This window comes from Papaver somniferum, chromosome 10 (assembly GCF_003573695.1).
Source record: "Papaver somniferum cultivar HN1 chromosome 10, ASM357369v1, whole genome shotgun sequence".
NCBI classification, from domain to species: Eukaryota; Viridiplantae; Streptophyta; class Magnoliopsida; order Ranunculales; family Papaveraceae; genus Papaver; species Papaver somniferum.
Window position 1 is genome coordinate 78,785,690 of NC_039367.1, and position 14,247 is coordinate 78,799,936.

The window sequence follows — 14,247 nt, forward strand, 5'->3', positions numbered from 1 at the left end:
AATAAAGAAACTAATTCCAATATTATTCCATCGATCGAATTGCCTGATGATATGTTTGAAGAGAGTTTGAATCCTTGGAGATTCTCACTTATTGGTAGGTTGAATTTACAGCAAATTAAATTTGTTGATGCTTCAGTTATTCTTCGAAAGCAATGGAAGTTAGTAGGTAATTGAAAACTTATTCCATTAGGAAGGGGTTTCTTTACGATTAAGCTGGATAATAAAACTGATCGTCAATACATCAATGAAGGAAAATGGGAGGTGCTTAATCAGGTACTTCAGATAAGAAAATGGATATTTAATTTTAGACCTGAAAGTCAAAAATCTTCAAAGGCTATGGTATGGGTTAGGTTACCTGGATTAGGTCTTGAATTTTGGAGTGAAAAAATTTTGTTTAAGATATGTAAAGAAATAGGTACTCCAATCAAACTAGATGAAGCTACTGCTAAATGTGAAGTTGGGTATTATGCTAATGTTCTAGTTGAGATTGATTTTGCTAACACTATCCCTAATAAAATTTGGATTGGTACTAAATATGGAGGTTTCTTTCAGAGCATCTCCATTCCAGTATGTCCCAAATTTTGCTCAACCTGTAAGATTGTTGGACATCTTATCACTGAATGCAGAGTTGAAAAGTACAAAAATCAGTCAGCATATGAAGTTCAGTCTAATAACAAAAACAAGTCTGCATCGACTCCAATTCAACATCAATCTCCTAAAACTACTTTTACACCTTTTGGTATTTGTGACAGGACTGAGGTGGAACAAGATGTTAATACTCTGGGAAACGAGCAGGGTAGTACATCTACTACTGTTGGTAATCAATTTATTGGAGAAGATTCTATTGTATCCAAGATTGTTTCAACTGGTAATGTTCAATCATCCAGCAATACAGTTTTGGTAAACATGGAAGGGGGAAGATTCAGTGATCTTGATCAATTTGAACAAAAAGAAGATGACGTTATTAGTGTAGATGAAGAAATATTGGCTGAAATGGATCCTCAGAAACTGATTCAAATAGCTGCTGATTTGGAGAACAGTATAGTGAAATTTGTGCATGCCAACTCAGTGAAAGTAACTAATCAGTCAGTACCATTCACTAGTTGGACTTCAGTGGTGAATTCTTCTGGTAGTAAACAATCTGATACTGAGGTTAGTAAATCTACTACTATTACTAAGAATAATTCAGTTACTAAAACATCATCTCCAGTTGCAGTTAAATACAATTTTAGAAAGAATGTTGGTAAGGGGGGTCCAAAAAAACCCCAAACCAAACAATGAAAGTAATATTTTGGAACTTAAGGGGCCTTAGAAGAGCTAGGGCCCAGCAGAAGTTACATAGTTTAGTTAATCAATTTCAGCCAACTCTTTTGTGGGTAACAGAACCAAAAATTAAATGCTCTGCTTCCTTTTGTAGTAAACTAAATCTCCCTGGTATGCAATTAATGGTGATTTACAATGCTTCAGAATTTCATAAAAGTAATATATGGTTGCTTTGGAGTAATTCCATATCCACTCCTTCAGTTATTTCTATAACCAGTCAAATGATTACAGTTGAAGTAGGTAATGTATTGGTGTCATGAGTTCATTCTCATGTTAAATTGGTGCAAAGAAGATTTATTTGGTCAGAAATGCAACTAATAAGTGATCTTAAAAGACCTTGGTTAGTTATAGGTGATTTTAATGCAATTCTTTCATTGGAAGAAAAAGTTGGTGGAAATTATCCTTCAAGAAGATCCATGCTATATTTCAGTGAATGTGTAAATGCTTGTGAATTACTTCAAGCTCCTAAAGTTGGATTGGATTTTACCTGGTCAAATTGTCAACATGGGAAAAAGAGGATACTGTGTAACCTAGATAGAGCAATGTTCAACATGGAGCGGCTAAGGTTGTATAGTGACTGGGGATATAAAGTGGGAGTTAGAGTAGTCTCAGATCATTCACCTTTAATGGGTGGATGTGTTAACATACCAAAACCTTCTAATGTACCTCTCATATTTCAAAAAATGTGGTTAGAACATGAAGGTTTTATGAAAGTAGTTGAAGACTGTTGGGCTGAGCCAGTTAATGGAGATCCTGCTTTTATTTTCATGTACAAGCTTAAGAAATTGAAGGGAATTCTGAAAGAATAGAACTGGAAAGTTTTTGGAAATGTTCAGCATAATATTAGGGAGGCTGAGGAGGTGGTAAAATAGAAAATGAGGAAGACTGATAATAATCCTCATGATGAACAAGCACTGGTAGAGCTAGTTTCAGCACATAATGACTTAAATTCTAAAGAAGTTCAGCATTGTACTATGTTGAAGCAAAAATAAAGAATAAAATGGATCACAGAAGGTTCTTCTAATACCAATTTCTTTCATACAAATGTTAAAATGAGGCAGGTAAGGAATATGATAACTGAACTAGAAGATGAAGAAGGTAATATACTGACTGATTAAGAAAAAAGTTGCAGACTTGTTGGTTAATTTTTTTCAACAAAAGTTTAAGTTCCAAGAAGTTACTACTGATGATTCTTTGCTTGAAGTCATTCCTAAAATAATGACAGAAGAAGACCAAAATATGTTAGAAGCCATTCCTGAGTTAGAGGAAATCAAACAAGCAGTTTTTAATATGAATGCAGATGGAGCACCTGGACCAGATAGCTTCTCAGGAGTCTTCTACAAAGCTTGCTGGGATATTTAAAAATATGATTTGTTGAGTGATGTTCAATATTGTTGGAGGAGGAAATACATTCCAAAGGGTATGAACTCTAATTTTTTAGTGCTTCTTCCAAGAATTAATGGTGCAAAAAAGCCAGGTCAGTACAGACCAATTGGATTGAGCAACTTCATTTTTCAAGATATTTACTAAAATTTTATCTACAAGGATGAATGGCCTTATGAAAAAATTAGTGTTCAGCAAGCTTCTTATATCAAAGGCAGAAGCATACATGAACAGGTCATGATGGCTTCTGAATTAGTGAATGAAATGAAGCACACAAGAAGAGGAGGAAATGTAGGCTTGAAGCTTGACATATCACAGGCGTATGATTCAGTTAGTTGGGATTTCTTATTTAAAGTGCTTCAAAGATATGTTTTCTATACATCTTGGTGTGAGTGGTTAAGAATCTTATTTTCTTCAGCTAAGATATTTGTTATGATAAATGGTGGCCCTCAAGGTTTTTTCTCCATGGAGAGAGGTTTGAAGCAAGGAGATCCTCTTTCTCCTTTATTATTTGTGCTAATGGAAAAAGTATTGAGCAAAAACCTGAGTAAGCTAGTTGAAATGAAAAAACGTCAGCCAATGGTCATTAGAAAAGGTGTGTATCCTACTCATCTATTTTTTGCAGATGATGTTTTTATCTTCAGTAATGGATCCAAAATAAGTTTAGAATCATTACTCATTTTGCTCAAGAATTATCAAGAGTGCTCTGGTCAAATTATCAATAAACATAAGAGTAAGTGTTTTTTTGATAGTTGCACTCCTTTAAGGAAATCTCAGATAGCTAACTTAATGCAAATGGAGCTGACATCTTTCTCAGATAAATATCTGGGAGTTATATTGAAGCCTGGTAGATTGAAAAATGCAACTGTTTGGCCAATGGTGGAAATGATGCAAAGCTATTTAACTGCATGGAAGGGTAAGTTACTCTCATTCCATGATAGATTGGTGTTAATAAAATCAGTTCTGTGTAGTATTCCAATCTACAACATGGCAGGATACAAATGCCCAAGTTCAATTATCAAGATTTCTGAACAAATTATAAGGAATTTCTTATGGAGTGGAGATAGTGAAGTAAGGAAATATGAAACCTTGGGATGGAGTAAAGTATGTACACCTTTCAGTGAAGGTGGTTTGGGGATTAGCAGGCTGGAGGTAATCAACAAAGATCTCTTAATGAAAATGATGTGGAAGCTTATAACTTCAGATGATGATTGGTCAAGGTTTTGTGCTGCTAAATATAAAGATAAAAATGGATAATGGAGTACTCAATGGAAGTTGTCTTCAGTTGACCAGAAATGAATTGAAGCTGCATTTGAGGTGGAGTATTGGTACTTGACAACACATTTCCTTGTAGTATGATACATGGTTGGGGAATGGCCCACTGATTGATTCTGTTGTTGATAAAAAATTTATCTCACATACTTTGCATATGACAGTAAGTGATCTGTTGATAAATGGTGAATGAATCATTCCTGATAACTTAGAAATTCTCATTCCATCCTCTTTACCATTAGTAAGTGGTGTTCAAGATAAAATTATCTGGAGTGGCAATATCAAAGGGTTTTTCTCTACATCTTCTGTTGTTGAGATAATAAGAGCCAAAGAACCAAAATTATACTGGCCTGGTCAAATATGGAAGCCTTTCTTACATCCAGGGATAGCCAGTAATATTTGGAAAATTCTGCAGGGAGTGTACACTGATGATGCAAAGATAATCAACAAAGGATATTCTTTGGCTTTTAGGTGTGACATATGTCAGCAGGATCAAGACAGTATGGAGCATATGTTGCGGCATTACAAATTTAGCAAGAGCATATGGAAATGGTTAGTAGTTGTATTTCAGTTCAATTTACCAACTTCTTTCTCTGATATCCTCAACTTTGCAAAAAAAAAAGTTCAATTGTTAAAGAAGTTTGGTTAACAGCTGCATGTCCAACTATGAGAGAATTGTGGTTTCAGAAAAACAGTCTATTTCATGAGAATATCAAACCTAATGAGGAAGGTTTTAAAAGTAAAATTTTGAACTTGGTGCATTATGGAGGATACAGAATGAAAGGTACAAGATGGGGCCAAGACTATGATTCTTATGTGCTTGATTTTTTTAAACTAGGCCAGAGAAATATGAAATTTAAAATTATCAAAGAATGTCTCTGGCTCATCCCAAAAGAAGGTTTTATATTATTTTGCTGTCAAGGCATTGCAGTTGGTAATCCTGGTTTTGGAATTATTGCTAGATGTCCAAAAAGTCAAGTCATTGGAACTGCTTCTGGTGGAATTGGTGTGGCTAATGCCTATATGGCTGATGCTTTAGCTCTTGTGTGGGCTATTGAATGGGCAAGCAAGTTGAAGTGTACTAAAATTGTTATAAGATCAGCTGCAGAATCAGTGATCGTGGACTTCAGAAAAGGTATTGTACCTTGGAGTCTAATGCCCAAATGGTTTAAAGCTTAAGCAGAACTAACTGAGATACAATATGAGCATTGTCATAAAGAGATTAATTTCTCTGCTATTGAACTGGCCAAACAGGGAGCAAAGTTATCTCAAGGAGCAGTTATTATTCATGAAGGGAAGCCTGCAACTCTAGCTCAAGTTGAATTACCTCGTAGAAAGTACTACAGATTGTGCTAGGCTCTGTAATGCTTTTTATTTTTGCTTTTTCTTTAGTTCTTGAACTTTTGTAACTCATTTCATTTTTTAATTAATAAAAAATTGTGATATAGCAAAAAAATAAATTAATAAAAAATTAATTAATTAAATGACAACATCAATTATTGTAACCTACTAACATTAGGTTTATGCATCACTGAGCATCAAACTAAAATGTTGTGTGTTTGTCATACAAATTCCATAGCCCCCACAACAGACAAAAAGGTACCGATGAGGAGTGTCTTACAAGAGTGATGACTTGTGTGCAGCCAGAATGAGAATCCAAGAACAAGATTTTGAAATCCCAGCAACAACATTATTAATCCACAGGTTTTCTTTCACTTTAGATCTATATTGAAGTGTCAAACAGATTCACTTAATGATCATAAGTTGGGAGATTTTCATAGCAAGCAACTTTCTGCTGTTCTTTGACCACAAGGGTTTGCCCCGAGGAACTTATAGATCTGCAAGATGTTTTTTCTTTCAATCCTTCGCACAACACCTTCATGAGCAAAGTTAAATATGATTAGTGAATCTAGTTTCTGCACAATTTTGTAAGCCTTTTGAGACCTAGGAAACTCAGAAACTAAATAGAAGAATCATACTCTATTAACAATTCTAAATGGTTAGGGTAAGTGAATTTTTTTGTAACCCGTAACAACTTCTGCTGCCATGTTTGTATGCCAAGTAAAATGTTAAGTGGCTACTCTTTGTATCATGATAAGACTAGTGAGGAAGTGCTGAAATGTAATGAAAGCGCAGAATCCCTACCTTTTATATCTCTTTTGAGAACCACATGGGCAGAGTGCGTTCCGGCTTATCTGACCACTCTGCGCCAAATTAGACCTGGCAACATCCAATGGTGTTGAACCCATCAACTTTTGAACCTGCGTGACATCAGTAAGATATAAATTACTGTGGAAAGACAGGATGCAGTTAGCAAACCCAGCATCTTTTGAAGCTACAGGACATTTAAAAGATATAAATAGTAATATAACGGAAAGACAGGATTCAGTTAGCAAGCACACAGTCAACTAGAAAACCACAACAAGTCGAATAAAAGGATAATCACCCCATGATTTCTAGCAGGCAAAAAAAGCCCTATTCCTGGTATTTAATAACAACCAATGTCCATTCTTGAGTTAGCATGAGTAAATTCCGTCTTGAACTCAAGACATCCGAAAAAGATAAAATAGGATCAGTATAGAGTTTGAGTTAGTGAAAGAAAATGAAATTTGAGCCTGAATACTTAATAACCTACCATTCAATAGGGAAACTGATAAAAAAGAGTAGAATCACTAAACATAAGAAGAGAAAAATTCATTTTTTATCTGTACATTTCTTAGCCAATATAGTTACAATTAAACGAGAACATATGCAAAAACCATTGAAATCTACAAAACTAGTTACCCCCTTAATGGTCCATACTCCATAGAGATAATTATGATCATGAAACATGTTAAATGTTCATAGACGCTTAGAAGCCACCACAATCAGTGCTCCGCCACCTAAATTATCCTAAATCATCCTAAAGGTCTCATTCCCTCCCCCACCTAAATCATCCTAAAGGTCTCATTTTACCACCACCTAAATAACTGAAAAGGTCTCACATTAAGCCGCATTAAATGCAAAGGGAGGTAAGAACTTATACCTCAGCCAAGCTCTTGGGCAATGGTTTCCCATCCTCCTTTAACTTTTCCATCTTCCTTTGTGCTTCTTTAGCCCACGTAAATTTTGCCAATGCATTCTCTACTTCTGATATCGTGCATTTACACTTTTTTGCTGCCTCTTGTTTCTGACTTGGTTTTAAATTCTAAACAAAACAAACATACAAAAACTATTCAATAAATATCCGAATAGTAAGTCAATAACTAAGTTCAAAATGCAAGTTTAAAAGAGGCAAAATTACATCTCCAGTATTATCGAAACCTCCAAGAACTCGAATTATAGACTCTTGTTTCTCAAATGAATCAGCAAATGTCGCTTCACTACTTCTCCCAACAATGAATTTCTGAAATTTTCCTGCTTTTCTTGCAGCCATCAACTGATCAGCAAATCCTACAAAGAACGACTCAATTGAAGGATCACTTTTGAAACCTAATTAGCAAAACAGGGACTTAAGAAAGACTATACATACCAAGTAGAGTGAAAGATTGCGACGTAATTTCAGGATTTGAAGGATCTTTTTGGCCAGTGAACACCCCTTTAACCTTATCTACCCAAGACATATTTAGATGTGATGTTGTGAAGATGGAACGGATTTGAGATGAAGTTATGTCATTGAGTTGAGAAGATGGAGAATTCAGGGCATTTCTGTAAATACCGAGCGAGGATCGAAAGGAAGCCATTGCTGAACTCCTTCAAAAGGTCTGGAAATGTGATGGTTCTGGGGAGTTAGGGTTTAATGGAGGTCTTGCCTTACAAGTTTGAATTTGGGTTTCCCTTTTATTAAGGCCCGTTCGTAAAAGTGCACACGTGAAGCGGCGGCCCCCTAGATGAGCAAAACACCCAAGCCCGTTGATTTTAGGGCAATTCCTATGGTAATGATCAGATGAAAACTTTTTTATTGAGCCAGGTGGATGGCCAAACAGATTTTTCCAATATGGTAAAGCATTGGGTGGTTGATCATCAAGCGCCAGAACTTAAGACAAAAACTGGCGTTCGCCGAAAAATCGTCGGCGTTGGAAGAACAAGCGCTGGCGCTTAACGCATAAACGCGACGCTCGAACGTAGACCGCTGGCGTTTGTAGAAAAAACGCCAACGGGTAGTTTTTTTAAAATTCATAATTCACTTTTTACCTCTATAAATTACCATCATTTTCAAACAATTCACTCCGACCAAAATTCACTTCTCTTGAATTTTCTCTTCTAAAATCTATTTCAATTTTTTAGTTTATTGTTGGTGAAATGGCTGAAAAGGCGATCACATTTTTTTGCGATGCAAAACTTGAAACTGTTGTTTCTAAGATATGTGGGAGTTTTAAAAAGATTGAAAATTGTAAAAGGGAAGTTCAAGTTTTTGAAGTTGCTCCGAGAAAATGTTCCGCTATAAGGCAAAGAAGAGCTCCAGTTTTGAAAGTTAACAACAAAAAATTCAAAACAAAGGCGAAACTGTCAAAGAGCGTGTTGAATGGAAGATACGTCTAATGAAGATAAACAGGAGGCCAAAACTTGTAATTAATTTTTATTGAAGTTGTTTAGTACTTTTTATTATTGTCTAAGTTTATATCTTGTAAAAGAATTGGCAGTAATATTAATGAATGAAAATATTTAGATTTTTAAAATAGATTTCCACTTCAGATTAAGAGAAATTTATTACAATTTAAACTTGCAAATAACATCAAACTACATTTGAATAAACCACAACAAAAACATCAAACTACATCAAATCCAGCGACATTCTATTTGTAGAGTTCATAATATTCAAAATGCTTAAACTCTCTTCCGTTTTCTTCAGTTAACTTGGTCTGAGCGATGGTTCTCTATAAAACAGATAAACAACAAGTTCAGATATTTATGATGCAGTTGATCAGTGAGGACAAAGGTACGATACTCACCAGTTCTTCGTTGGATAATCCAGAATAGCTACGGTGAACCATCCACAAAACTTCCATATAATGTTTGACTTCCTTAGTTGTTAGAGCATAACTCGGTTGAACCCACCAAGCGTTGGTATGTCAAGTTTGGTTGTCATATTAGTGAGCTAAAAATCATTTAAGAGTCGCTTGATTATGTACTAGAGTCAACTTCGTATATGAGCTTGAAAGTATTAGGATATGAGACATTACAAGTATTACGAAGACTTGAAGAAGTGAAGAAGCTACAACGACAACATCATCCTTCCACTTGAGGTTAGTGATATTTGACTTGAACTATTTCATTCCCTAAACGTATCTTTCAAGTCGTGCATATTTAAAACAAAACTGTGATGCATGAATGATTATACTCTAGTTAGACATAGTATTAAGGAATACAATACGAGGTTTATTGTTTAACCATTAAACTTTGTAGATAAGACATCGACATAATCATTTGAATGCTATTGTGATTATGTACGCGTATAAGGTGAAGATTTCATCCTAGGAAACAATGTTTTACATTTGTTTTAAGGAAGTAAATTCATGAACTTGTTTTGTGAATCGAAAGAGAAATCCCCAGGCGTTATTGGTATTGTTATTCATTGCATATCTTTTGAACTACCAATATGTGTGATTAGTATAACCGCTCATGACTTGTTTATGTTCTTGGTAAAACTATTCACAAAGGCCTGACTTTTGTATTGGTATGACTTTTATTAGTGAAAGTGATCTTAAGTAATCACCTGAGATGGTATGATCGATTTTGTGTTATTGGTATGACCGACTGTGGATAAAGGGGAACCAATCCTAGTAAGAGGTGCAACCTATCACAAAGGGGAATCGATCCTTGTATGAGGTGCAGCAAGTTTTTAGCAGAAAGGGGAACCGATCCTATGGACATGTGCAACACGTTTTTAGGCAAAGGGGAACCGATCCTATGGACATGTGCAGCAAGTACAAGTTAGATACCATATATATGTGGGGAACCGATCCTAGTACCTAGTCAACTGAATTTTGGAAAGCTAGTGTGACTATGCACAGTACTCACATGGAGGTAGAACCAAAACTTGTTTCGGTAGAACCGTGAAACCCATGATTTGTGATTGAGTGTTCTTGATCAATCACATAGTTCTTGAAAGTCAGATGAACCAATTCTAAACTTGTTTAGAAGTGTGGAAAATCGGTATCAAGATTGTAAGTATGAAAGAGGACTTACAAAATAAGGATGTCGACATACTTTGAACATGTGCAGTAACGCTTATCTTTAATTGTTCAAAGTTATTCCTTAATAGCTAAAAGAAGAATCCCGGATCGAATAAAATAAATTGAGAATCTTTTATTTAAGGTTTTTAATTTTATTTTTGGAAAACGAAAATTAGTAATGTGCATTTACTAGTTGGAGATTTTCCAAGAGATTTTCGATCAATATTTGGCCAAAGCATTTCCAGGAATTATGGAAACCGAATATGGAATATATTGCATATCTTGAGAATATTTTTGGTTTTGGAAATTCCTTGGTGTCCAAAATTCCTTGGTTTATAAATATGTTCGAGCAAACTAATCCTCGTACATCAATAACTACCTCAGTTGTGCTGCTACTGGTGAAGCCACCTATACGGATAGGAGAGTAACCTAATTAAACGAAATCTCTTATGGCCGCTCAGTTTAAAGTCTTCTTTGGGATTGAGAAGCTCTATTAGTACCGTTGGTGGGAAACTAGATAATTGCGGTTTATCTTTTGTTTTCGATTGATTTGATTGGCTAACGGTAGTTGAACTTTGGTTGCAACTATTTGTTTATGCTTGAGAATCTTCTGTTCTGATATAAGATTCACTCAAACTAGATCGAAGTTTCGACGGGGATCTTTATACTGTTTGTAGATCTAAAGACGTCTTGTGATAATCAATTGTTAACAGACTCCTTTCTGTGCGTGATTGATCACAAGAGATTCAAGTTGATTGTGTGCAGGTCTTTATTGAAGATCTAAGAAGATTTGAAGACAAAGAAGACTTTGAAGTTTCTGATTTGGGATTCATAATCTTTAGTGTGCACAATACTTGTTTCGGTAAAATAGGTTCCAACTATAATCGGTTTATCCTTGTGGTAATTAGATTGATTAGTTGTGTAGATCGGCAGAAATACAATTATTTGTGATTAAAAGTATTGATTACAAAATCTTAACAATTACTTCGGTAATTGAAAATAAGATAGATCTAAGAACCTGACGAAGGAGTTTATCGAGGTAAACAGAAGAGTCTTTGTCGAACTTGGTTGAAAAGAGTTGATACCAAACAGATTTGTTGTTCCTTTACTGTTTGAATTACGAACCAAAGGAATTGTTCCAAGTACGTGACTTATTATAAGTTGGAGGCGTGGGAATACAGACGGAACTAGGTGAACTATAGGTTTAGTTTCTTGGTCTCAACTATACGAAGTTGGTTTTATTTTGTATAACGGCTTAATCCTATGAGTATTCAATTCTGGACAAGGTCCCGGGGTTTTTCTGCATTTGCGGTTTCCTCGTTAACAAAATCTTGCTGTGTCATTTACTTTTATTTTCCGCAATTATAATTGTTGTTATTATAATTTAAAGTAAATTACACAAACCTTAATTCCCATTTACTTGATAAGTAATCTTATTGTGTTTGGTTAAGTCCGAACCTTTTATCAAGTAAACATACTTTGTTGTTGTATTGTCTCGATCTCGTATCCATAGACGATCACATGAAGTGTGAACCGATTTGTTGTATTGTCTCGACTGAGTCCATAGACAATCACTTTTGGAGAAAGGACTTATAGGTGGAATTTTTTTAGATTGAGGTATATTTGGGTACCCTCGTCTTTTCAATTGGTATCAAAGCAGGCAAACAAGAAAAGATCTAACAATCTGTGTTTGGTACGATCCAACCTATAAGAAATGAGTCCTAAGATAGAATCAGTTAACGTATCTCGAGATTTGCGTAAAACTCATCCTGGGTTTGACTTTCAAAAATGCTTAGAAGGGATTCTTCTACAAGATCTACCTACTCTTCTGATAATATGTCCCAGTGTTCTCATGAAGAGGTTAAGTTAAGCCCTAAGCTTACAATCAATGATTCTGATTCTGAATCACCTGATGATAAAGAGGATGTTGATTATGTAACATCTCAGCTGGATGAACTAAGCAAAAAGTTCCTTTCTTGTGCAACTGAGCTTACACTTGCACTTAAAAGAGAAGGGAAACTCCTTGAAGACTTATGTCATATGAAAGCTGAAAATGATCAACTCAAACGTGATCTTTCATCATGCAAAACTGATCTAGACTCCTTTAAGATCATTTCTTCCTCAAAGATCCAATCCTTAGAATAAAAACTAAGGAAAAGTATTGATCAAGAAAAGAAAACTGAGCGGTTAAGAAAAACTGCAACTGATGATTACAACGCCTTAAAAATCTCATATGTTTCTGAAGTAAAGACAGTTTCCGAACATGTTAAAAGGCTAAAGAATGATATGTGTTCTTTAATGTCTGGACGCCAGTTGGACACATCCCTTCCAGGAAGGTACAAAGAATCTGGTTCAATCTGTTCTTTGAAAGAAAAAAGGAGTGTCGACAATAAGAACACCAAAAAGGGGTCTTCATCTTGTAAAAAGAAATTTGTATGAAATCACAAGATGAACCACTCACATCAGAATTCTTCATATCATCAGGGTCATCGTAATCGATGTTTTTACTGTGGAAACAAAGGTCATGTTGTTAAGAATTGTGAACGACTTTCTTATTTGAACTCTAAAAAAACTTCTCAGGTCTAAAATATAACATGAGATCATCTTCTAAAGAAAGCATGCGTAAAACTGATCCTTCAAAATCAAAGGATTCTCAAAAGAGTTCAACCTGTGTAGTTCATCACAAAAGGATGAAGGATCAGAAGACTAAGAAGTGGATACAAAAGAATACCAAGGTAGTTGACAACAACTCCAGATTATCGACGCTTAAGGTAATTCCTAAATATCTTGATGATAGTAATTTCTATGATAAATTTGGTTCATCGTCAGAAAAGATTAGGGTTCTTAATAAATCGGGTAAGAAGAAATTCCCTGATAATCGTGGAAAACTTAATCTGTCTCATTCAGATACTTAATATCTGGGAGAAATACACTGACTCAGGAAGTGCTCAAACTTAGTTTGATGAGCTCAGTGTATATTGTAAAATAGTTCAAAAACTTGCGAGAATTATGAAGATATTCACATGAATGCACTTTCCTAAAATCCTTAATTTTAAAAAAATTCGGTTTTTCTATTAAGGGAGAATATTTGTTTTCCATAATCAATGAACAAGTTTTTAGTAACTATTGATATATAAGTTTCGGTATTATATGAGTATTTCATTTTCAGTCTGAAACCAGAAATCATGGACAAATCATATTATTATGCAAAGCTTTCTTAAAAAGTTTCAGAAAGGTATGCTGAAAGAATGGCTAGTGACTCTTTTGGTCATCACAGCTTCAATGGAAACGGATTCGCTTCCTATACGAAGATGAATCATTCTTCGTGTATGATCGATTATGAAAAATAGTTTTACAAGATGACTCAAACTTGTGCCGAAACCAAGTTGGAAGTTTTGATACTAAAACGTAGCCTTGAAAAATCCTTACTAGTTCAAACTCAAATTCTCAAGCAACTTGATTTAATCTCCAAAAGAGTAAATGAGGAGGAACCTAACTTCCAGAGGGTTGAGGAATTAGTCTTCAATCAAGGATCGCTTCAGGGAATTCGGAGAATCATCCCTATCAAGCGCAAGAGAACTCAAGACTTTGAAGGGTTCTGAACCCAGGGAAATAGACACCAATTTTTGATTTCTTTAAATGATTGTATCAAGTTTATTATGAATAAAACTATCTTATTATGAATAAAATTATTTGATTTATAATTTTTCTTATGATAGTATTTGGTTTAAATAGCCTGTGCTTGAATGCTTTATGTTATTGCTATGTATGTTTATGGGATGTTTGATTTCGGTTTTATAACCTTGATATTCGATTTCATAATGTTGTGAACCCTTATGGTTTGGGTGACTTTTTGATTTAGCAGGATTAAGTTCTAGCCCATGTTGGTAGGCTTTATCAAATGATCATGAGGGGTTCTAATAGAAACAATATGAGAAAAAGTCACAATATGTTGAATCGTTTGGTTTAGCATAAAAGCATATGTGTTTCGGGGTTTTCAACTTTTGCTTGCAATAGTTACAAACCGGTTTTCAACCTTTCTCTGGTAAAAGTTGGTTGTTGTTATTCTTTTGTTTTGCATAAGGATGACAACATAATGATATTTCGATATCAA

General features: G+C 34.8%; 1 protein-coding gene across 1 annotated transcript; it reads right to left on the bottom strand.

Annotated features, from left to right (window-relative positions):
* Positions 1-5,438: 5,438 nt before the first annotated feature.
* On the bottom strand, positions 5,439-7,756 carry LOC113319214. Its single transcript, XM_026567487.1, has 5 exons — positions 7,490-7,756; positions 7,262-7,410; positions 7,004-7,165; positions 6,124-6,239; positions 5,439-5,854 (listed from the first exon to the last, which is right to left on the bottom strand). Exons 1-5 carry the CDS (start codon positions 7,698-7,700, stop codon positions 5,836-5,838), a joined length of 657 nt encoding a protein of 218 aa, XP_026423272.1. The 5' UTR covers positions 7,701-7,756; the 3' UTR covers positions 5,439-5,835.
* Between the last annotated feature and the right edge of the window lie 6,491 nt (positions 7,757-14,247).